At 39.9% G+C, this 22,939-nt stretch overlaps 1 protein-coding gene and 1 long non-coding RNA gene across 5 annotated transcripts; one reads left to right on the plus strand and one right to left on the minus strand.

Annotated features, from left to right (window-relative positions):
* The first annotated feature begins 202 nt into the window (after positions 1-202).
* mtmr14 (myotubularin related protein 14) lies at positions 203-22,939 on the plus strand. 4 transcript variants are annotated; one of them, XR_005691741.1, is made up of 21 exons: positions 205-411; positions 556-1,034; positions 1,463-1,611; positions 3,334-3,442; positions 4,110-4,185; positions 5,209-5,269; positions 6,098-6,220; positions 7,012-7,085; positions 7,645-7,715; positions 7,795-7,869; positions 8,431-8,497; positions 10,161-10,246; positions 11,464-11,540; positions 12,153-12,189; positions 12,411-12,481; positions 12,571-12,635; positions 14,926-15,058; positions 15,961-16,134; positions 18,034-18,240; positions 19,693-19,959; positions 21,380-22,939. XR_005691741.1 is itself a non-coding variant. In XM_040003013.1 (20 exons), exons 2-20 carry the CDS (start codon positions 900-902, stop codon positions 19,871-19,873), a joined length of 1,971 nt encoding a protein of 656 aa, XP_039858947.1. In that variant the 5' UTR covers positions 205-453; positions 556-899; the 3' UTR covers positions 19,874-22,939. The 4 variants fall into 4 exon arrangements, 3 of the variants coding, with proteins under 3 accessions (XP_039858949.1, XP_039858947.1, XP_039858946.1); XM_040003013.1 differs by having other exon boundaries at positions 205-453; positions 19,693-22,939; XM_040003012.1 differs by having other exon boundaries at positions 19,693-22,939.
* Positions 11,261-11,536, minus strand: LOC120715820. Its single transcript, XR_005691742.1, has 2 exons — positions 11,421-11,536; positions 11,261-11,382 (listed from the first exon to the last, which is right to left on the minus strand). It is a non-coding gene; the product is annotated as an uncharacterized LOC120715820 (long non-coding RNA).

Raw genomic sequence — 22,939 nt, forward strand, 5'->3', positions numbered from 1 at the left:
GTGGCCTGCTTAACCTGGCTAGGATAATTAGAAAGGTAGGTAAAGTTAAGGTTAGTAAAATCATCGGGTTTTTTTACTTTAATTTTTAACTCGGTCTTTATTTCCGATCAAATACTGTGATCAGATTGTTTACCCAGCCGTAGTAAAGTAGTAGCGAGTCCTTCCAGCTGATCCAATCAGGCACCACCATTTAAAGGGGGTGATGGCTGTCACATGGTTAAACCTGCTTCCTGTTTATCGGCTGTTTTACTTCAGTATCTGTTTCACAGCTTGCGACACCACTCGGTATTGCTGAGGCTGTTATCCACTTCTATTTTGCTACCTTACAGCGACAGGACAGTTTACTGTATACATTTAACAGTTTATGGTCGTGGTTTCTAAGGAGACAGGAAGACATGGCACTGAGGAAACGTGAGTAGGCCGGGAAGGATCCTGGAGATTTCCTGACTCCAGGTGACGGGGAGTTTTACTTTATTGGTGCTGAGAGATGAACGAAAGTTTACCCCATGTCAGAAAATAAAACGGCTGTTTATTTATGTTGAATGAATTTACCAGGGCTTTGAATTGGTGGAAAAGACGAACGATAGGCTACGCCTGGGGACCTGAGCTAGCCTGTTAGCTAGTCTTGCTAACCTCTGTAGCCTGCAGCGGCAGCAGCTGTGGTTTGAGTGACCGGCTTTACGGGCTGGCTAACAGGCTGTGTTTGGAGAGTGGAACAGTTCGCTGGTGCCCTGAATTCAAGAAGACTCCCCGGCTCCGGCTCCCTCAAGCGGGCAGTCAGGAAAAAGCTGGCTGGGAAGGGATGGCCTGGTCGGTCTCCCCGTCCCAGAGGACAAGGCTCAGCGGTGTTTGAAGGAGGTCGAGTGCGGCTCGAAGCCTCCGCAGCGGGTCGAGGCACTATGACGGACATCCACCTCCCCACGGCCGGCGGCTTCCCGGCTCCCGGGCTGTTGGTCAGAAAGAGTGAAGAAATAACGGATTTGATAGACCTGTTTTCCAAGACGCAGTACAGGGCAAAGGAAGTCACTCCTCAGGTACTTCTCTTTTCTCTCTACTTTAGCTTCATGATAAGTTACTACTTTTGCTAAGGATGCGCCAAATGGTATTTGTATTAAATCAATCAATTTAAATGAGTTGCACTGAAGACATGCTCAACTCTGCAAAAGAATATCCAAAAAGTAGTACGTAACTTGCATGCATGCATGCTTTTTTTTTTTTTTTTTTAAAGTTGTATTGCTCAAGCTAGACTCTGATGATTGTGTGGACAATGTTTAGACATTTGGCTGGCAGTTTGACTGCTCAGTGTCTAATAATGCAATCTATGGGTATGCATTTGGACTGTGTGGCTAGAATCTGCCATACCAAAACAATGGGATCTTATTGTCTCTCCACATGAGCCTTTTGGACTATAGTATTATCTAAAGGAACCATTAAGGACTATTAATATGTTTATCTCCTTCAGGTGGAGGCCATAGAGACACGCTGTCTGCAGCTGTTTGCCAGAGATTACAAGTACAGCATCATCCAGAACACCAACGGAGAAGTGTGTGGACACTACCCCCGACAGATAGTTTTCCTGGAGTATGAATGCCTAGATGTGGAGAAAGACAGGTATATCTCCACTGCTCAGTCATCCCATCCTTTTTCCCCTGATACAAAGTTCAGCCTAGTTACAAATTACCCACTTGTTTGTTTGTGTGCCTCTTCTTCCATGCACACCTTATTATGGTGTGGGGACCAAAGATCATCCTCTGTCTGCAGCCCCTCTGAACACATAAAGGAGGCAGAGGGGTAAAGTGACTGTTGTGTCACATGGAGTCAGTCACATTATAGCAGTGACTCAAAAAGGCCCTCTTTCTCGTTGCTGATTCATGTAGCGCAACAAATTTCCAGTAGAGTGCTAGAAATGGATGTGTTAAGACAGCAGCAAAATCCTTCATATGCACAGCAAGATCTATAGATCTTGTCAATTGGTTTTACACAATTGAAACTCATACATTGAAAAAGACTTTTTCTTTCAGTTAAAGTGATTCCAAAGTTCATGTCAGCTGAAAAATTGTGGAACACAAAAACCTGATTGCAGTTAATGCATGCAACCACATGTATAACTGCACCCAGGGGAGTATAGAAGCAAATTATCAGTTGACAATAAGAAATGTTAAGTCGCTTAGTAATCTAAAGTAGCAAACATGGATGAGGCCAAAATGCTGGCAGACTTTACATCAGAAACCTTTCTGATTCTTTCTAGGTTAGACGCTTAATCTTTGCACAGTTACCTGTAATGATGAAGCAAAAATAGCTTTTTGGAGTGTTTTGTTTAAGACTTAAAAACTGGAAACATGGCTCCACATGAATACATTCAAAAGGAATATTTAAGTGTCAGTTAAAAACAATGCACTTTCTCACAAATGTTTAAGCTGCACGTTAAATTGAAAAGGGCAATGGACTGTGCATATTAACTACTGAGTATGATGCAAGAAACATGGTTACAAAAATGTATTTATGTAAATGTATTTTAGTGAAGACAAAAGTGAGAATCAGGAAAATTGGGAAATTGGATAATCTTAAACATTCATTTTAGTGGTAAACACAGAGTTGCACAGGGTTTCAAGTATGTCGCAAAAATGTTGCAATGATCTAAAGTTGGATACAAAGTTAATACCAATATTGCAGCTTGCATCTGTAATAAATGTTTGCATTATGGGGTAAAGCGTATGCTGAGTCATCTGTTAAGTATCAGGTATTGACTCTAATCGTTGAGTGACCTCTGGCCGCTTTATCACGTTTGATCCCTTTACTTTAGGTAATCCTTAGGTGTTTCTGTGACTGCACTTACATAAGGTTAAGTGTGGGCAAAATATTGGTGGCTTTTTAAAAACAAAACTAAATTTGTAGCGGAAGTGTTTAAAGAAGCTCCTTCAGCAGTGCAGTGTTGCTTTCCTGCCACTACTAGCGATTTTTATTAGTTTAAACTTTCAAAATGGACCAGTCCAGTGATTTAGTTAGGTGGCAGGATGTATAGTTAAAACAGTCAAACCAGAGCAATGTATGAAAATGCTGAGGGCTTTCATGTGTCAGTGTGCTAAAGTTTTTCTAAGAAAAGAGGTTTTAAAAAAGCTGTAACTGTCAATTTCATTTCTGCTGTAGTGGTTGCAGTTTATTTTAGTTTTTGAAACTGGGGGAAGATCGGCAATATGAGCGTAAAAGCTTTTAAGATTTCTTCATTGTAAATTTGCATAAATGAGACTGGTTTCATTTGGAGCAGAAATTTGTTAACTGCTGGATTGTGTTGTGTAGTTGATGTGCAGAGCATGTGGTGGTTTGTGTGTACAGGTTTGAGAGCACGGTGCAGATCTCTAAGCTGCAGGACCTAGTGAACCGGAGTAAGATGGCTCGCTGTAGAGGGAGGTTTGTCTGTCCAGTCATCCTCTACAATGGCAAGGTATCTATATTGGTCTTGGTTACATACAACTGTTCTTTTTCCTCCATGCGACAAAATTCTGATGTCAAAGGTGTGACCTCCTCATGCTGTGGTTGCTCCTTAACACTGACGCTTGTGAAGCAGGGAAAAAAATGTACTCAAAAAAACCCAACCTGAATAGTTTGAGGTTAAACATGCGGGTAAAATGTGTACAGTGCTAACAAAGAAAAAAAATCAAGCTGAGTTGGAAGCAGAAGCTCGTTTGAATTATGTATCCTTCTCGTGTTGTTGTGAGGAACCAAAGGGAACGCGGGAACGAGTAGAAGATGAATAAGGGCCAGAGCATCTCGGACCCAATTCAGCCTGCATGTGTCAAACTTAAGTTTATTAGATCTGTGTGGGTGCAGTGAACCTGTAACACTCTAAAGATTACGTAGTGCCAGCACCAGCTAATGTTACATCTGTGTTAAGGCACGAGGCGCTGAGGTACAATGATTCTAGGGTACTAATGCTAACTGTCCGTGCTATTTTTGCGAGGCCATAATTTTGGTCTGACTGACTCTGTGGAGCATTTTCCTTCTTTAAGAAGTAAAGTAGCTGAAGGTTCAAAATTTTCAGTTTTCTGAATGTTTAAATTTGACAATGACTGAAATATAAAATGTTGTGTTCTTTGCTTGCCATATTTTAGCATATATGCCGATCATCCACACTGGCAGGCTGGGGGGAGCTGTATGGACGCACAGGCTACAACTACATTTTCTCAGGTAAAAAGCACACACACCTGCAAATGGCTCAAAGTTAGTATAAACGTGAAGTTGTGGCTGACTTATTTTCATGATAAGTTTCAGTTTAGATTCTGACCTGTGAATAGCTGCAGCACTTTTCTTTCTGAGCCTTTGTTTTGACTGAAAGGTTGCCTCCACTGAAAATCACCAGCTCATCAGGGATGACTACAGTTGTTTCTGTTTTAGTTCCCTTTTAACATCAGTTGAGGGGAACGTGTGGGGGGTGGAACTGCACTGAATATTAAGATCACTTAGCATTTCTCAGGCTGCAAAGTTCACTGCTGTGGTACAGTAGCTGTACTTCCTGGCAGTCTTACAAATGGTGCCATTTCTGCATTGCTGCACACACTGAGACTATGAACTAAGTGCAAAGATTACTTCTGCATTACAGAAGCTTTCAGAAAATTCTCCAGAGACTTGGGATTGACTTTTAGGAAGACACTTGCTGTTAATGGAGTGAAAACTTCTAGGCTCACACATGCAAATTTCTTTGTGTATTTGACTACACAGCTCTTAAGAGTGCATTCACTGTTTACACCCCATTTTAGGACTAGTGGGTGGAACAGGGTCCTAGTTTCAAGTCTGCATACTGGTTGGGCCTTTCTGTGGAAGTGTCTTCCTTTGATGTGGGTTCTGCTTGAGTACTCCAAAGATGTGCGTTAGGTTCAGCGATGATACTACGAGGTGAATGTGAGCTTGAGTGGTTGTTTCTGTTAGCCCTGCTATACTCACAACCTGTCTAGGGTGTACCTCACCTCTTACACATGACAGTGGGATAGGTTCCAGCCCTCCCATAACTCTTAAATGGATGAGTGGAATAAGATGGCTGAATGATTTCCCACTTCCATTAAAGTGTTAACTTTTTTCCCTTTATTGGAACAATGTTTTATCTGATGCTGCACTGATGCAAAGTCTGCAACAATTAATATTTCCAAGCCTGTATGTGGAGAGATTGACCCAACTAATGTTTTCCTGCTATTTTTATAATTTATCTTTGTTTAGGGGGCAGTGATGACACATGGACTGAGTCGGAGGAGTTTCCAGAGGATGACAGGGTAGTCAGGTAATGGTTACCTTATCTACTGTACACACAGGACTTTTTTTTTTTTTTTTTTTTTAAATGTATTTATTTTGTAATTTAAGAATTGTGTTATTCTCATGGAGTCAAAGTCTCATCTGTGATAAACAAATTAATCCATTCTTAACAATGTCTAATAGGACTTTTGTTTTTAAGAGAAAAGTCAGAATTTGGCTTTGAGGGTAGGTTTGATGTTGTCACTGACCTGATCATACAGGGTTTTAAAAAAAAAAACAAAAAACAAAAAAAAAAAAAAAACCCACAGAATTTACAGCCTGGATATTTGGTCTTAAGTTAAATCTTAATTTCTTTTTTCTTAATCCAATCATTGGTTGACAACTTGAAAAATTTAATGTTGTAACACACGTACATTTAGAAACTACACCCAGCAAATGCCCAACATTTATATGCTATGTGCATGTTTTCACAATCTCTATAAATTGGTTTTCTTCAAAGTGAAATAGAAATGACAAGAATTTTAACAAGTGTTAAACGTCAGTCGTACTTTATTTTAATCATTTTTTGTTTTTGCTCATTAGATGAGGAGCCAAAATATCTCAAATATTGAGGTCTAACCATCTGCCTGGTCACTGGTTATGCTCATGTCTAGAAACTAATAAATGTACAGCAAGTACACACATCTGTGATGTGCCCCCCCGTCCCTGCTATATTTTGGAAAGTGACTTGTTTTCCTTCTCCAGTGTTTTAGATCATTTAATAACAGTTACTATGTGTCAGATAAATTGTCTATGCTATCATTTTTTTGAACATGATAGCATGTTCACATTATCTCTTCACTTTTCTCCTCGTCAGGAACGGTGACTCCCATCTCTTCGATAAGGTTCGAGGTTATGACATTAAGCTGCTGCGTTACCTGTCAGTTCGCTATATCTGCGACTTAATGGTGGAGAACAAGAAGGTTAAGTTTGGCCTCAAGTAAGGAACAGACTGTACTGGTTCACTCACACTCTGTGCCATTTAGGTCACGGTTTCCTAGAAGAAGAGAGGTTAGAGGGAGGCTTCTGATGTGGCTACTCAGTTTAGCGTCAGATTTTTGTCAGTTCTGTCGTTAACGTGTGTGTGTGTGTGTGTGTGTGTGTGTGTGGCCCCCCCCCCCCCCCATTTACTATAAACAGCTATGTCTAGAGCACTGCAATCACTGCTGCATCATTCAGTGTATTATAAGGTCTGCTGTTGAGGGACAGATTTTTGATTGAAAATACATGGTGACAAGGCAGGTCAAAGGTCAGGAAAGTGCAAGTTTAAGGAAAAAAAAAAACAAAAAAGTAGAGGGCCAGGAAACTGTTGCAGTGTGAAGCAGCAGTATCAGCAAGAACTAATACACTACGAATAACAGGAACACTTCAATTAAGTTCCAGTTTTCCCCCTGAGTGCTGTTCTGACACGGATTTATTTATTTTTGTCATTTGTGCTAATATGAACAATTTTATGGTGGCTCTTGAATGAAAAGCTTGTGCAAATGCATTTAAGTGCCAGGGAGACTTAACCTGCTTTTTAATATTTATATATATATATATTTATGTGACAGAGATAGCAGCATTAATAAGCTTTTTAATTAATTTTAAACAATATTGTCAGCTTTAGAAAGGTCAGAAGCTGCCCTGCTAGTTTATCACATTAAAACAGCTTTTAATAAAAGGGTTTATTTCATGTTTCTGGGTGACTGCTTATAATGAATCTCATTTGGTTTCCTTGTGTCCCTGCAGTGTGACGTCATCAGAGAAGGTAGACAAGGCCCAACGCTATGCAGACTTCACTTTGCTTTCTGTGCCTTACCCAGGTAAGGACCCTTTCACCAGAGCTAGGTGTGCTTTATCAGCCAGTAATGGAATATGAGTGGAATTACAGAGGCAGTCCATGAACAGCTGTGACTTGTAGAACAAAGCCCTCGATTGATAATATAGTAATAAATTAAACTACCATTTTGGTGTTTGTGCTTAAAACTTTATTACTACTACTCTTTCATAACATGTACCTGTGCTGTCTACCCAAATTAAAGCTCTGGGATGTTGCACTTTAAGCTAGTAAAATTTGTCAAATCTTAAGCATTTAATTATTCACATTTTTCTGCTTTGTATAAAGTGCATATTTGCCATAAAACCTTCTGCCAGGCAGAAAATATTTGGGAACTAGACATTTTATATTTTTGTATACTCTCATTATAGCTTGACTTTGGGTTAATTTACAGAGGAGTTTGTTGGGGGGGGGGGGGCGACATATGATTGTTGGGTTTCCTCTGTATTATTGTAGGGTCTACTTTACAATATAAAGCACCTTGCACAACTGTTGTTGTGATTTGGCGTTGTACAAATAAATTACATTTTACCGTTGTTTTTCAGGATGTGAGTTTTTCAAGGACTACAAAGACAGAGATTACACAGCAGAGGGTCTGGTGTTTAACTGGAATCAGGTAGAGAATCTGCTCAGCCAGATCAGGCACTGGTCAGAAGTCAGCTCTGTGTTGAGCATTCTTCTTTGTCTTCTGACAGGACTTTGTGGACGCTCCTTTGACAATCCCCAGGTGCTTTACTCACAACTTGAACATTGACTGGACTCAGTACCAGGTTAATTCTCTTGTCTTCCTGCTTTTACTGAGTTCTTTATCTGCCATAACTGTCATGTGCTGATATTACTGGTGTTATAGCTCCATCTGTTGTCCAACTTGCCTAGATCTTGGCTCGTTATTCATAACTTGACTGCTCATACACTAGCGTCACGATAAGTTTTTATTTATTTTTTCCCCCCCCTGATGCTTTTGCTGTAATAGGTTGACAAACAAAACACGGACAAACTGGCACATTTATAGTAATATTAGTGTCTTATAGTAATGTTTCTCTGTGGGTTGCTGGTGTACTCATGCTGATAAAAACTGTACAGTCAAATGGTGTCTGACCTCACAGAATGTGGTTTTAGAGTCCACGAATGTAAAGCTAAATGCCAAAATGTGCAGAAAATGATTTTCTTCCTGGGTTTTACTCTATTGATTTGGTTAAATGTGGTTGGAGGAACGGGCCAAGCTTTGACACACAGTATGAAGGACATTTCCAGTTTAAGATAATTTCCTGAGTGCAAAGTAAGGTTTTTATCAAACAATTAATGTTTGTTTCTCTGTGAAAACTGTCCAGTCATGGGACCTGGTGCAGCAGACCCAGAACTACCTGAAGCTACTTCTCCACATCATCAATAGTGATGGTAGGTGTGCGTTTTCTTGTTGTGGATTGGAGGCAGCTCAATCATAATATAAAGCAACAGTCAAAGTCATTGTAGAAGGAAAGCCTGCCATTAACTAGCTACCTTGGTAACTCCTCCAGCAGTTATTTTATGGTCTGTCAGAATGAGTGGTAATCTGGGATGTAATATAGAATCTACTGTCAAATAAGAAACCAGGTTTAGCATAAGGTTTTGTAGGCTAATTCACTTCCTGTTCTGGATAATTCTCTGGTTAATGGTTAACCACCACCAAACAGCTGAAGACTGAGTAGACTGTCACTGTTTCAATGTCCAACTTCTAACAGAATAATCTGAGTAGATATTTAAGGAACTACAATGTCAAAATGCTCAGGTCAGTTTGTGTCAAAACATTGGTTTTAATTCAAGTTTAAGATGTCTTAAACCATTCATGATAATCACAGTAGCAGAACTGTTCCTTAACCCAGTGTTTCCCAACATTTCTGGAGCCACGGCACATATTTCACATTGGTGGTGTGCCGTGTGAATTTTCCAAACAAATGTCACAAAAAACATATTGATCATTTTTCCCCCGTGCACCAGGCATAACGGAATTGGCTTGTTTGTCCCCAGTATACCTTTTTTTGCCACTCATGCTAGGGCCTTCATCTGGGTCAGAATTTTCTCCAGGACCCAGGTCAGACTGACTACTTTTTCTTTTCAAATATTTATCTATTGCTATATTGTCTCACTCACAGCATGGCGATTATGTAATTTCGTCTTCTGTTTTACTGGCGGTTGGCAACCCATTTAATTGGAGCAGGTAGTTGTACTGCCCTCTAGTGGAAGAGAATGTAACCAGATAATCTTCCACGGCACATCTGATCATTTCTCACGGCACAGTGGTTGGGAAACACTGCCTTAACCTAATTAATGGTCTGTGTAGTCATCTCAAATAGCCAAAAAGTCCTTAAATAAGCATTAGTTGGCAGTGCTTTATTTATTGTCTGTGAAGGTTCTCAGTCATCCAGGACATCGTAGTCTGAGGAAACTTGGAAAGAAAAGCGTCTGGACTTTAAGTTGCTTGATGAGGTTTCACCTCATCCGAGAAGCTTCTTCAGTTCTAGTTAGAACCATCTTAAAGAAGTCCAGACACTTTTCTTTCCAAGGTCCTTAGTTTATTTATTTTTTGTTCATTTATACTACGTCAAATATTGGTACTATTTTTAATTCCATTTATTTAGAATACAGTTACATATGGTAAATGGCCTGTATTTGTATAGTGCTTTTACTAGTCCCTACTAGGATTATTATGCCAATTACTGTCTATTGTTTTGTCCTTTGTCAGAATGCAGATCAATAAACAAGTTTCTCTGCATTTCCCTGTACATCTATAAATTTCAAGCTGTGGTTCAGCATCCTTCATGAAGGCAGTTCATCGCAGAGCTGTTATACTGGCACTCTGTGCCATTGCAAAACAGAATATGCATGTTGCTCAGTCTCGGTGCTGTCTTCACTTGAATCATTCAGTATTGTTTCCAGTTCAGTACACAAGTTGAGTTCATCTATCGAGTTCATGTTACACAACACTTCTGTACTGTGGTGCATTATGTACTCTACCTATTCATAATACTCTTGCTTTCAGAAGGTGCTTACAGCATTGACCTCTCAGGTGTTGTCATTTCAGATGATAGCGGCCTCCTGGTGCACTGCATATCAGGATGGGACAGAACGCCTCTGTTCGTGTCTCTCCTCAGGCTCTCTCTCTGGGCAGTAAGTCTTTTCTATTCTTGAGTGGTTTTTAAATCTTTTTATTTCCTTCTGTTTCTCCACATGACACCAAACACCTCAATGGGTCCTTCAGACCTTCATTAGAGACTCTTGTCTTGGTAAATGGACAGATTCTTATATAGCGCTTTTCTACTCTCCCGGAGTACTCAAAGCGCTCTATACAACATGCCTCATTCACCCATCACACCCATTCTCACAAGCACTTAATCTATACGTAGTGCTTTCTAAGTACATTCATACGCCGATAGATGCATCGGAGAGCAAGTTGGGGTTAGTATCTTGCTCAAGGATACTTGACATGCAGACTGGAGGAGCCAGGGATCGAACCACCAACCTTGTAATCCCATGCTTAATCAGTCTGCCACAAATCTACCACTGCTCCTTGTGTCAATTTTTCTGTGCTGTAATTGACCTTGCTGTATTCACCACCATTTATTTTATTTTTAAATTCCAACTTATGCAAAAAAAGTCTTCTGAAGATGTGACCCACATGGCAATCTTCTGATAAAACTGAAACTGATCTGTGGACAACTAGTCAGCTCTGTCATGGTGTGCTGATACTGTGTCGGGCACAGGCAGCGGAAATGGCAAAATTAAGGCCATAGTGACTTTCTGAGTCTTGTTCAGAGAGCAGTTCTGCTACCTTCTCTAGACTCATGACTTTGACATGTTTTACATTGGCCAATGTGACACAGCACCTCTGTAAAGGGCAGAAATGCCAACTCTTTTTTTTTATATTTTTTTTAAATTTATTTATTTATTTATTTTATTTAAACTATCTGTTCTGTTTCGGAGATGTGGACAAATTGGTGAAGCCAGTGTAACCAGTACCTGCAGGAACTGCAAAGTTGATTCAAGCACTTTTAGGCTTAGCTCACCAAAGCTACAGTTGGTGGTCCACAAGGCTGTAGTTGAAGTGAATCCATGGCATGAGGAACATTGTGGAAAAGCAGCAGATTATTACCTTTTTATATAGTTACAAATGGTCAATATAATTTTTATTTTTTTTAAACAATGGATAGTTTCACTTAAGTGCATGCATTTAAACCAGACTGCTGTCATGCTCCCATGTGCTTTTCCTGAGAGGTCTATTCAGAAGTAACGTGAGCACTTTACTTCTACTAGACATGTACACAGTACCTGCTGAAGCCTAAACCTACTAGACTGCTGTTCGACTCAGTTATTTCCATCTTTCACAGGATGGTGCAGTGCATGCCAGCCTGGAGCCCACAGAGATTCTGTATCTGACTATCGCTTACGACTGGTTCCTCTTTGGGTAAGAATGTTACATCTGTCATTTCAGGACTTCACAGCAACTTGTTAAGATAAGTTGATTTTGCCAGCAGAAATATGTCGGAGGTGATTTGGACACTTCGTAGTGCCACCTGACTTGAGAGACCCTTGGTTGTCTACAGTACATATTTGAGTTGTGACTGATTAATGGGAAGGTAAACTTGCGACGTGCAGCATTTAAGATCATTTTAAGCCTTTTTTGATCCCATCACCGAACAGCTTAAACTCGGTCACTCATTTTCAGATCTTTAAGCTAAAATGTTTAGCTTTCAGGTTCAGTTTGTTTAAAAGTATTCAACTAAATCTGGTGCTATGAGTTTATCCCAAACACACTTGGATCAGTTGAATATATGGTGCATTGTAGTTTAATTATCAAAGTCCTTTAAAGCTGCCGTCAGGTGCAGATGTTGATGTGCTTCATCAACGTCTCCGATCCATTTCAGCTCTGCTGGTATTCTGTATTTATCCTTTTAACTATGACAAAGAACTGGTCAGTTTAGAACTATTATTATTATTATTATTATTATTATTATTATGATTATGCTGAGGTTTGGCAATGGGGAAGCTTTTCAGTCATTCCTTTTTTCCCTTCTAGTCACATGCTGCCAGATCGACTCTCCAAAGGGGAAGAGGTACTTGTATTTAAAATGAAGTTGTAGCTCATTCCACATTAAGCTAAATGATTATGTCAAGTGTCATTTTTACTGGCTTTAGAATAACACCTAAATGCGTTGAGTGAATTTTGGTTTGTGAAAGGCTACATGCAGTTTGTGTACCCCTTGCTATTACCAGTTTCTATTTTTGTCTTAATGGTTTCTGTTTGTTTCATCAGACATTCTTCTTTCCTCCTCAGATTTTCTTTTTTTGCTTCAATTTTTTGAAGCACATTGTTTCAGAGAAGTTCTCTACAGTTAAAAAGCAGAGGTGTGTTTACCACGTTACCTAGTCAAATTCCAGCTGTGTGGATTCACTATCAGGTGTTCACTAGTCTTTTAATGTCTGACCCCTTTAAGTTTTAGAAGAAAGAACTCTCACTTCAAAGACGGTGATTTCACTGTGGAAGAGCTCTGCCAGTTGAGTGAGTCACTCTTGCATGCTTTCATCTGTAGAAGTTTTGACTGATATTTCATGGATCTAGCTAATTAATTACAGATATTTTGGGAGCCTATATTATTATAATACCCAAATGCACCACTAAATGACACAGGAAATCATTCCTGCCTGTACAACTCCATCTAATGCACAGTACACACTGCAATAGTTACTGTAGAGAACGTGCAAAAGGGTGTAAATGACGAAGTTTTACAGTTTAGAGTAAAATGTCAATCATATATATTTTACCTCTGTAGTATTCTGGATATTTAATAATTGAGCTATTTGTGTATATTAGAGCCATTTCTTATGTTTTGTAAACTTTGTAATATATTGTAGTATTTAATTAGTTCAGTCTGTTTTGTCTTGGAGCAACTGTAACCACATAATTTCCTTGGGGATTATTAAGGTATTCCGATGATATGTAGTATCAAAAGTTCAGACATACCTAATCTCTGTTATTTAATCTAGTGAAATGTAAAGTGTTTAGCTTTGTTCTGGAATAGTAAGGAGAGTGATTGTGGAGGCCAGATCGCTTTAAGCAGAAATCCAATTGAAATGGTTTGGGATGAAATGGGCAAAGAGGACATTTTAATCATATGGTGTGACTGGTAAAGCAACAGGCCTTTCAGCCCAATTCTATTTTTCTTCTGCATAATTCATCACATATAAATGAATCAAATGGAAAGTCTCTTTTTAAAACTTAGTACTTAGAAATTAGTTTTAATCATTTAACTTTATGCCCATTAAATCATCTCCTGGACAGACAAGTGCAATCCAGTTCAAGTACCAATATTAAACAAAAAACAATTAAATTATGCAATAATCTTTGCAGCATCTGTTGCACATAAACAACATTAAGGTGCAAACGATTCACCTAAACAAACAAACATTAAAACCCCTCAATATTCAGGAAAATTAGGAAGTGCTTTAAACTGCAGAAAATGTGTTTGACAAACTCAACACAATGTAACTTAAAACGTCCTGCAAAACTGTGCTGGCTCTCACTCTAGGAGAAATTTGCATGGACATTTGCAGCTAGCATTTTAAATTTTGGGTGAAATGGGGTCAATGCAATTCTTAAGCATGGATGCAAATGTTCATTAGTCGTGAGTGAATTTTGTCCATTCATCTTTAAATGCCCAATTTTCATCATCCACTTTACATATTTATGACAAAGCCATCTTCTTTTACTGATCTGTGCTGCACAAAGTCATAATTATACTGTCAACATTCCTGAGCTCCCAAGCTAGGAATTTAGCAACCCGCACTGAAGGGCCTGCATGGGTTTCCTTTGTGTTTGTGTTGGTGGTGCAATATCGCCACCAGCTGGCTTGGAGTGTGGACCTGAATGTCGCTGCCCCACATAGTTGCCCGACGCGCCTGTTCAAAAGTCAGCCACGGTAGCCGGCAGGAATAAAACATTTACCTACATGGCAAATGAGAAAATGCTTTGCGGTCTGGGAAAAAAACCCTCTTGGGGTTCAGATTTGGGCTGAAGTCCGGATGTTGGGGACCCCTGATCTATACGTTACAGCACGTCTCACTATGGTCTTTAAATGACTTTGTGCTTTGTCACATGGCTGCTGAAAACAACCATCAGAAGTTGGGTGTGCTGTTCAGCAACTATACATAGGCAGGCTTTGGCTTGTATATCTATATAGAGATCCTAAACGTGGCATCAAATGCCAATCATTTGGCACTAATGCTGTTATTCAAGAATTCTCAAACTCTTGAAAGAAAGGTATTGAGCATTAAGCAGTCTCTGGTGCTATGCTAAAGACTGCAGTGGGAGCTCATCCTACTTGCCTCTGGTCTGATGCAAGGAGACTAAGTGCCTAAAGCAAAACAATGAGACCGTGATTTTAAAATGGTACTTTAATCTTTTATAAAAGTGCAAGCCTAAAATCCAAAACTTGCTTGAACAAACTCTTAACCTCTTAATGTGGTAGTCACATCAGGGTGCTTTTTCATGTCAGACTCGGTCAGTTTCATAGGTGCAAATGGTGCTTTGTTCAGGCCTTTGCTGTAGTGTTTGAGGACGACACTGTCTGAGCAGCAGACGTGTGACTGCAGAATCTTGGGGGAAATTGCTCCAGCCTTCCCCTGTAAATGTCTTTGTTTTATACATCTAAATACTATATTTAGCCGGGGTGGGTCAGACAATACAGGAGCTTTGGGAACATTGGAGGGGGGGGGGGGGGTAAACCTTTATTGGTTGGTGCTACTCAGGCTCTCCTGTGTGACATGTTGGATGAAATACTGTTTGCTTTCAGAGTCCAGGGACCGTGGCAGTGTGACTAGTTTGAGCAGTGACTTTTCCCTCATCACTGAAGAGATTGCTAGTGGATCAAGCTTGACCAATGACACTGTGGACCTGTCCTCCAGTCAGCCCCAAGCCTCCAACTGGTCAGCACCACACATGCTCACAAAATTCAAGGATTAATTTCTCAAAGTGTCTTTAGGTTGAGCTTTTCTTCCAGTTATTGCAAGCTTCCTAGAATATTTATACTGCTGTATAATACATACGGCCCAGTAAAAACAATATTGTAGAAAATGCAAATCTACTCTCCTTCAGTGGATAACAAAAGGTCTGCAAAACACGTGTAAAAGCTTTTCATATCCACACAATTACAATTTGATTCTGTCTGCTTGAGACTCTCCTCATTTCTGTTTCTTTTAATTCTTATTCTTTTATTTATTTTTTTCATGTCTGTTTAAGCGTAATTTATAACAGTATGTTTGCACTGAAGCACCGCAGCAATTTCCTAATGTTGTAAACCTGCTCAACATTTGGCAATAAAACCCTTTCTGATTCTGATTCAGCTATGCAGGGCAAGTTGAATGGAGTTACTCGGGAATCTGACTGGTTATGTAGAGGTGCATGAGTATTATGTAAATGCTCACCTCTCAGTCATTGTTTCATAGGGTGTTTTGCATTAGTCTCCAGGTACTTTATTATTAAACATTTTGCAGTCATCGTATGCAAGCTAGTTAGAGAGAGAGATTTGGATGGTTGTGTTGTGACCCTATGCTGGACTAGTCTTGTGTTTTTTGTTTTTTCCCAACAAAGGCCTTAAAGTGTCTGAAGTTGATGTGCCATCTCAAACAAGTTCTTTGCATTTTAAGGAAATGCTCACAGCTCCAACACTCTGCTAGTTTAGAACTAACATGTGCGCGCACACACACGTTCCAAGCCAAAGATGCCTTGTCTAAGGAATGCCAAATACAACATCTAACTTATGCAGTGGTGGTGTCGTTGGCCTCAGATAACAAGCTGTTGCTAATGGTGATTTACTCTCTGCCCTCAGGAGAAAAGGCAACACTTCCTCTTCTCCAATGGTGGTTTGGAATAAACAGAACCCTTTGGACGACCGCCTCTCCCACACAGCAAATGATGCCAGGTCTTCTAGCTCCTCATCCAATCAGTCGGAGCATGGCGACACTCGTACTGGCAGCAGCCCATTGGCTGTTCCAGGGAGAAGGTGAGGGAGTCCATGTAGCTTAAGCCGCCAGTTCAAGTTTGCTCGACTGCGTACTTTTACACACTTAACACTTTGGACAATCACCAGATGCACCTTCTCAGCTCTGTTGCTTTTACTTAGAAGCAGTGAAATACAGTTGCTACGACAGTGCAACCACTGCTATACTGTTGTCATTTGAACCTGTTCAAATGTTCAGGGCCTGGTTTGGAGTGTGTTCCACTTCCTCTATCTAGAAGTCTCGTCAGCTTCTTTGTCGGCTTTGAATTCTTCTTTAATTTCTGTTTCTATAATTTCCCTTATTTTGGGTTTAACTGCACCATTTGACGTATTCGGAAATTTTCCAAATCGGATAGCTTGAAGTTCTCAGTCACTTAAATGCTGCTATTAGGCAAGTGTACGTGGAGGATTTTGTTGCATAGTACCTGCTCATTTCCTTTATTACAAAACTGCAACTGCAGAGAGAAACTTTCTTTCTTCAGTAAAAGAAGTCTAAACTTGCTGCTTTTTAAACAGTCTTAGAAACCCTGTGACAGGTACAGGAAAAGGCACAAACCCTCTGAACACTTCCCATCCTAAGGAAGACAAGATGGTCTACATAACATGCTCTTTGCAGTTGTAGGCCAAAAAAGGTTTAGTGCATAACAAACCTGCTTTGTGACTGGATTTTGACGAATTGGATTCCACTCTGTCATCAACACAACATGACTTTTTAAGCTTTAAGTGATTGTATTGTATAACTGATTTTTGCAAAATCCATGCAAAGCTCCGACAGTATGCAGCTGCATCCAAAAGCAACAAAAAATGCCGTATGCTAAACAGTTTCAGCTTATTCAAATTTGCAACATCTTATTAATTTGTATCACTTTTATCTAGCAAGAGTACTTGAATAAAATGGATACATTTATGAATCTGGTATATTTTTATTTATGAGACTGTTCATGGATTGTCCTTAACAAAAAGATTTAAAGTATATGGTAAGAAATGCAGACATTGGTACCAGTGTTGAGACTTGGGCAGTATTTGGCTTCTCCAAAACGGGTGCAACTGTGCAAAGAAACGGGACAAAGTGAAGAATGGAGTGGTGTCTCCTTAGAAATCAAAATCAGTGTAGTCCCATTTGAAGGCTTTAAGATTCTATATGTTCAGCAGTTTCAACACGATATTCTAATGTCATACATCTGGCACAACACTATGGTTTTGAGAAAAAGGTGCTATTGGAAAAGGTCCAGTGTAAGGTAGACGATACAATGATACATGCAGAAAGAAACCCAACAATCATGACTCCCTATGAGCAAGCACTTTGGCAAAAAACTCCTTTTTAACAGGAAGAAACCTCCAGCGCAGCCAGGTTTAGGGAGAGGTGGCCATCTGCCACAACCGGTTGGGTTGGGGTGAGGGAAGGAAGACGAGACAAAGACATGCTTTGGAAGAGAGCCAGAGATTAATAACAGTACGACTGAATGCAGAGAGGTCTATTAACACGTTGTGTGGAAGCCTTTAGCAAGCTTTAGCATTCAAAGTCCTACAAGGGTCAAGCGGCACGTTTTGTATTTCAATCCATTTGCTATGCAGCTATTAAGAAGCGTGGTGTGAACAGTGGTCGTGGAGGTCATGGGCACCTCTGAGTGCCAAAAATCAAGCTGACTGTGGACCCAAAGCCTAAAACATCTTAGATGCATTATAGGAACAAATATAATGGTTTTGTTTTTTTTGTTTTTTTTTTTTTTTTTTAACACTACTTGTTATCAGGATACAACTGGTTTGCTGATACAGACTTGAAACTGAGTCGGGGTATCATAAATGGAGATTGCTCCACCACAAATTTCAGTCATGCTACTGATCAAGATGATGAGCTCTGGGGGCTTTCTTTTACTTTTGTCCCTCTTATCTGTCTCTCAGGTTAGCAGCGGACTGTGCTCGGTCAAGTTCCTCCCTCTCTACAGATTATGGTAGTTGGCAGATAGTTTCCGGTTGTGGCAGCATCCATGACCATACCCATTTCCCTCCACCTTTGGCCTCAGCCTCATCCTCCAACTCATCTACTGCTATCGCTGCCTACGACTCCCCCCTGCCATTCAGCTTTCAGGATGAAGCCAGTGGACGAATGTAAGTACCTCTCCACTGGTAGACAGGTTTCAGTCCCGTAAGAGAGATTTGTAGATGATGGCATGGTTTCATAGTCTTAAACAAGAGGTTCACTTCCCAGTGGGACAAGGATGCAGAAAAGCAGACTGTCACCCTTTTGTCAGTTGGTAACAAACAGCTTAGACTTCTTAAATTAAAGCACGGCTAGCTTTATGCTCGGGTATCTCCTCCTTCATTCCAACACTGGATCTGTTTGCCATTACAGGGTCCACAGTTTATTGTGAAATTTTCAGTTGTGATACCATTTTTATTTCGTGCCAGTTTAGGATCTCTTTAGCAAATCAGTAACCATAGTTTGTGCTGGGCTGTATGACGGTGTAGTAAGAGTTTGCTGGTTTCAGTTACTTTAGCATTGGTTGTACAAACCTACATACAAAGTGATCTTTGTCATTAGTCTGTATTTCTTTTCAATGTATCTGTCCCTACTGTTCTTGACTATAACAGTGTTTCCTGGCTGTTAACACACTCCTGTGCTACCCAGCATGGTAAATTGTCTGTGTCTCAAATGTTGTGCCCTTGTGTTTTTGTCTTGTTTTTGAGGTGACCGTGCTAACCACTGTCACTTAAAGTTCCTGGTTTAGACCCCAGGGTGGGGCCTCTTATGGCCTGTGGGGTGTCCTCCCAGGGCCTGTGGGGTGTCCTCCCAGGGCCTGTGGGGTGTCCTCCCAGTGCCTTTCTACCACAGTCCAAAGACATGCCGTTTTATCACCGATTCGGACTTGTTCATGGCTGTTAGGTTAATTGTATGAATATATGAGTAAATGTACCACATTTGATCACATGATCAGTGATGGTAGAGAAATGCATAAATGTCAGTCCATATGAAGTTGACATAATTAGAACCATGAGGAGGGTGGACGTCTCATAGAGGTCCTATTACTGGGGAATACCAGCTCTTTTGACCAATAACAGGCTTCAGAGAAGGGACTAATGACTGTCTAGTGCTGGCAGCTGTACCAGTGCATAAAGTTGATAAGGTGGGGTAGTGTTTGCCATGGAAGATCAATGTAATAAAAGGGCTCAATGAGTTAGGCACATTAGTTATAACACTAATGTTTGACCAGATTTCAAACTGCAATCACATTAATATCTTGCCATTTGTGCTGACATAATTGACATGAATAGTGCTACTTCTAATACGGCACTATCATAAAGTTTGTGCTGTTATCTTGTCAAACACAAGCTTTGATTTGTCAGGAAATTGTTTTTTTAAAAGTTTTTGGAACCAGGGTGCTGAAATGTTCAGTAGAGGCGGCTTACTGCCCAGTAGACAATGAGAATTGGGGAGATGCATTTCCACTGGGTCCTCCCTTTGACTCATCTGCCTTCTCTCTGGTCTCAGCAGGAGATGCCTTTTCTCAGACCTTTACCTCCCATCTTATCCCCCCTGCTTATTTCCTCTGTCCTCTCCAGGTGTTCCTTCCCCTCTGAGCGTCAGGCCCGTCTGGAGGCAGTACGTGAAGCCTTCTTGGCAGCCTACAGCTCCACTGTCGGCCTCAAATCCTCAGCTCCCAGCCCCTCTGGTGCCATCTCCGGCCTGCTGGAGCAGTTTGCCCGTGGGGTGGGCCTCCGCGGCAGTAACGCCATCGTCTGAGCCTCTTGATGGGACCTTGGACCCTCCTGCTTACATCAGTTGATTCAGCATGTCTGTGCCAAACAATCCCCTCTTCAATTTTAGGGGTGAAGCATTATTTTTTTTTTTTTAATATTTTAATATATTTTTTTTATTTTTTAACATGCCCTCCATTTTATTTTATTTTTCCCCTGTGGACTTTAAATGTCTGAGGTTTTTGTCACATTCAGGAAGGGAAATGGTTTCAAAAAGGGATGGTGATAGATTTAAATGGCTTAGAGGTCTCCTGTTATTACAGTGTAAAGAATTCTGCCTTGGCCTGTTTATAGATATGTAACTCCATGTCCAGTAAACAATATCACTTGATTTCTTTTGCTTATGCTGCTATTCTTCACTGATCCAAACAGTTCTGTAGTTCTACTGGGCAGTGGAAATGACACAAAGAACTTGATGTGTTTTTTTTTTGTTCCCCCCCCCCTCAAATTGTCTCCTAAAAACAGAAAAGATTCGATGATGTTCTGATTTTGAATTTGGCTCAGTACTTTATCCGATCTGTTTTACTGCATAGAGCTTCATATTTGTGGGGGTCTAAAGTTAAAGGGCTTTTGGTGTTGACGTTCCCATACAGGAAACGTTTAGAATAGTTGACTCCTGCGCTTTTTGATTTGTTTTTTTGTTCCCCCAGTGACCCATGAAAGCTTTAGCTGAAAGACCTTGTATAGTCTGACCGTTGTCAACTTGGTTTAAAGAGAACTCTATTATGCTGCTTTCTTATTTTACAAACTACTCAATGCCAGATATTTGGTGCCTTGAAGTGGAACAAAATAATATTGGACAATAAAAAGAACTTGGTAAAAACTGAAATTTTTTTCCAACAATGCAGTTTGGCTTTAGTTGGCACCATTAACTGAACAAGCCAAATGTTGCCTATTTGGTTATTACTCTGTTTGAACCTCTACTTTGACTGGTGGAAACAGGACTGTGCCTGTGGCCAAAAGGCTGGTTAAGACCAGTTATCAGCAACCGTCTTTTGAACGTTTCAAGCTGACAGCGAGACACTGCAGAGGTTATCACTTAAGTCAAAATGCTAAGTTGTATATGGATGCATTGCTTTTAAACTCTTGTCCAGGGAAGCTCGATATCATACTACATGCAAATAAAATTAGTCTGTGACTGACAGATCAAATTATTTGCTTTGTAATTTTTGTAGGAAACGCTTAAATTTCAGGAGCTAAGATTTACATTAACCATTTTTTGGGTTGAGTAGTTGCAAGAAAAAAACTGACCTTAGATTTGTGATACTTTAAACTTTTATAGAAAAAGACTAAATATAAGGATTGTTCCTTCATGGCTCTCACAGGGTTGATTATTATTATTATTATTATTTTTTTTTTTTTTAACCTTGCCAATTACAGTATCACCATGTTGACTCATATCTGTTAAAGGTTTAGTGACTGTGAAGAAGCACTGAGCATTGTGGTAGCAGATATGAACTAAAGGCCTTTTCGATGTTTCTCGTCCCTCCAGTGAAGGGAGGTCCGCTTCATTCCTGCCAGTACTGAGATTCCTGCCCAGCTGTTATCACACATTCACCTCCTTTCAGGTCACACGTGGACTTTCCTGCCCACTCAGTTGGGTCAGTTCATACTTAAGTTGTAAACTAGCCTATCGGTGTTGCCAAACTGTTTGACAGTTGCTGTACCTCAGGGCCTTTCTGTTGTGCCTTTTTTTTTTTTTTTTTTTTTTTTTTTTTTTTGGTCCCGCCTCTTAATTCTTTAGCACTGGATGAGTCTTCTGTCCAGTTTCAGGTATATTTTCTGTTAAATGTGTGCATTTAATTTTTAAACATTTTTGTTAAAGAGCTTTGTCTTAAGAGTTGACTGCAGTGAAACCTGTGAGGCTTTCATGTGGTTGCGGTTTGTACAATGACATAACGCTGAGTTTTGTGGAGATTGATGTTGATATCGGGCAGCAGTCTTTCAGTTCTGCCTCTGTAAATGGCAGTGGCTGAAAATGACTGGTATCGTAATTTTTATTTTATTTTTTTTATGAATATAATATCCTCTTGGGAATTTTGGGAAATTTACTCGGGATTGAGATGAAAAGGTTGGCACCAGTGTTGTTTCTGGGATAAGTGCAGCGCTACAACAGAATGTCTAGCCATGATTTGGATCAAGAAAGATTAAACCTTAGTTTAAAGAAGACTTTCAGAGCTTTGTTATATAGAGATGGTCTTGTAGGAGAGTGGAACAGCTTTGAACTTTATTTTATTTTTTATTCCCCACCCTGAAAAATAAAATTTTGGACAAACTTGAAGCCAGCAGTTTTTCCTTGGCTGAGCTAGGCTATTCTGACTCACTGTCCTTGACACATGCACAGCCTTATTTTCGCTCTTGAGCCATCTCCCAAAATCTTGAATTAACAGAATGTTTCTTTTGCTATGCCTAAAACCAAAGTCTGTTTTCTTTATGCCTCAGATCATGAGCTGAGGTGTTTTAAGTCACTTGAATACTTGCTGTGTCAGGATTATTTAAAATTGATCTTGATACAGTAAGTACTTTGAATGTGGCGTGTACCAGTTCTTTGCACGGGCTGCCAGGGGTTTAATCTTGTACTTCCAAAGAGACTAATGGAACAATCTGCCCTGTTTGGATGTAATGAAAGTCTGACTGTTATGACACCATCTCCCTGTCAGGTTTTGAGCTTTCTCCTTAAATTCAGTTCTCACATTTATCTGTGGTTTGGCATAGTCTCTAGCATTCAAAAAACATTGTCAATTTTTTCTTCTTTTACAATTTTTAATAAAAACTAAAACAAGCCTCTCTCAGTTGGGGTAGATCATTGTTTCACAAATGAGGTTTTAACTTGTTGAAATGCTGCATTGCTCTTGTCTAGTGTCCTGTGTAGAGTCTTCTTTGTATATCTGATGCATTTTTAAAGAATGCTTTTTTTTTTTTTTTTTTTTTTTCTTCTCCCCTTTTGGGTTATCAAATACATTACTTGTTGATGGATGTCGAACAGTTGAAAGTGACTTGAGCTCCAGGTGGCAATTTTGAATAAAGGAAAAATAATAATTCTTGGTCAAAG

This window comes from Simochromis diagramma, unplaced genomic scaffold (assembly GCF_900408965.1).
Source record: "Simochromis diagramma unplaced genomic scaffold, fSimDia1.1 OVJJ01000646.1, whole genome shotgun sequence".
NCBI lineage: Eukaryota > Metazoa > Chordata > Actinopteri > Cichliformes > Cichlidae > Simochromis > Simochromis diagramma.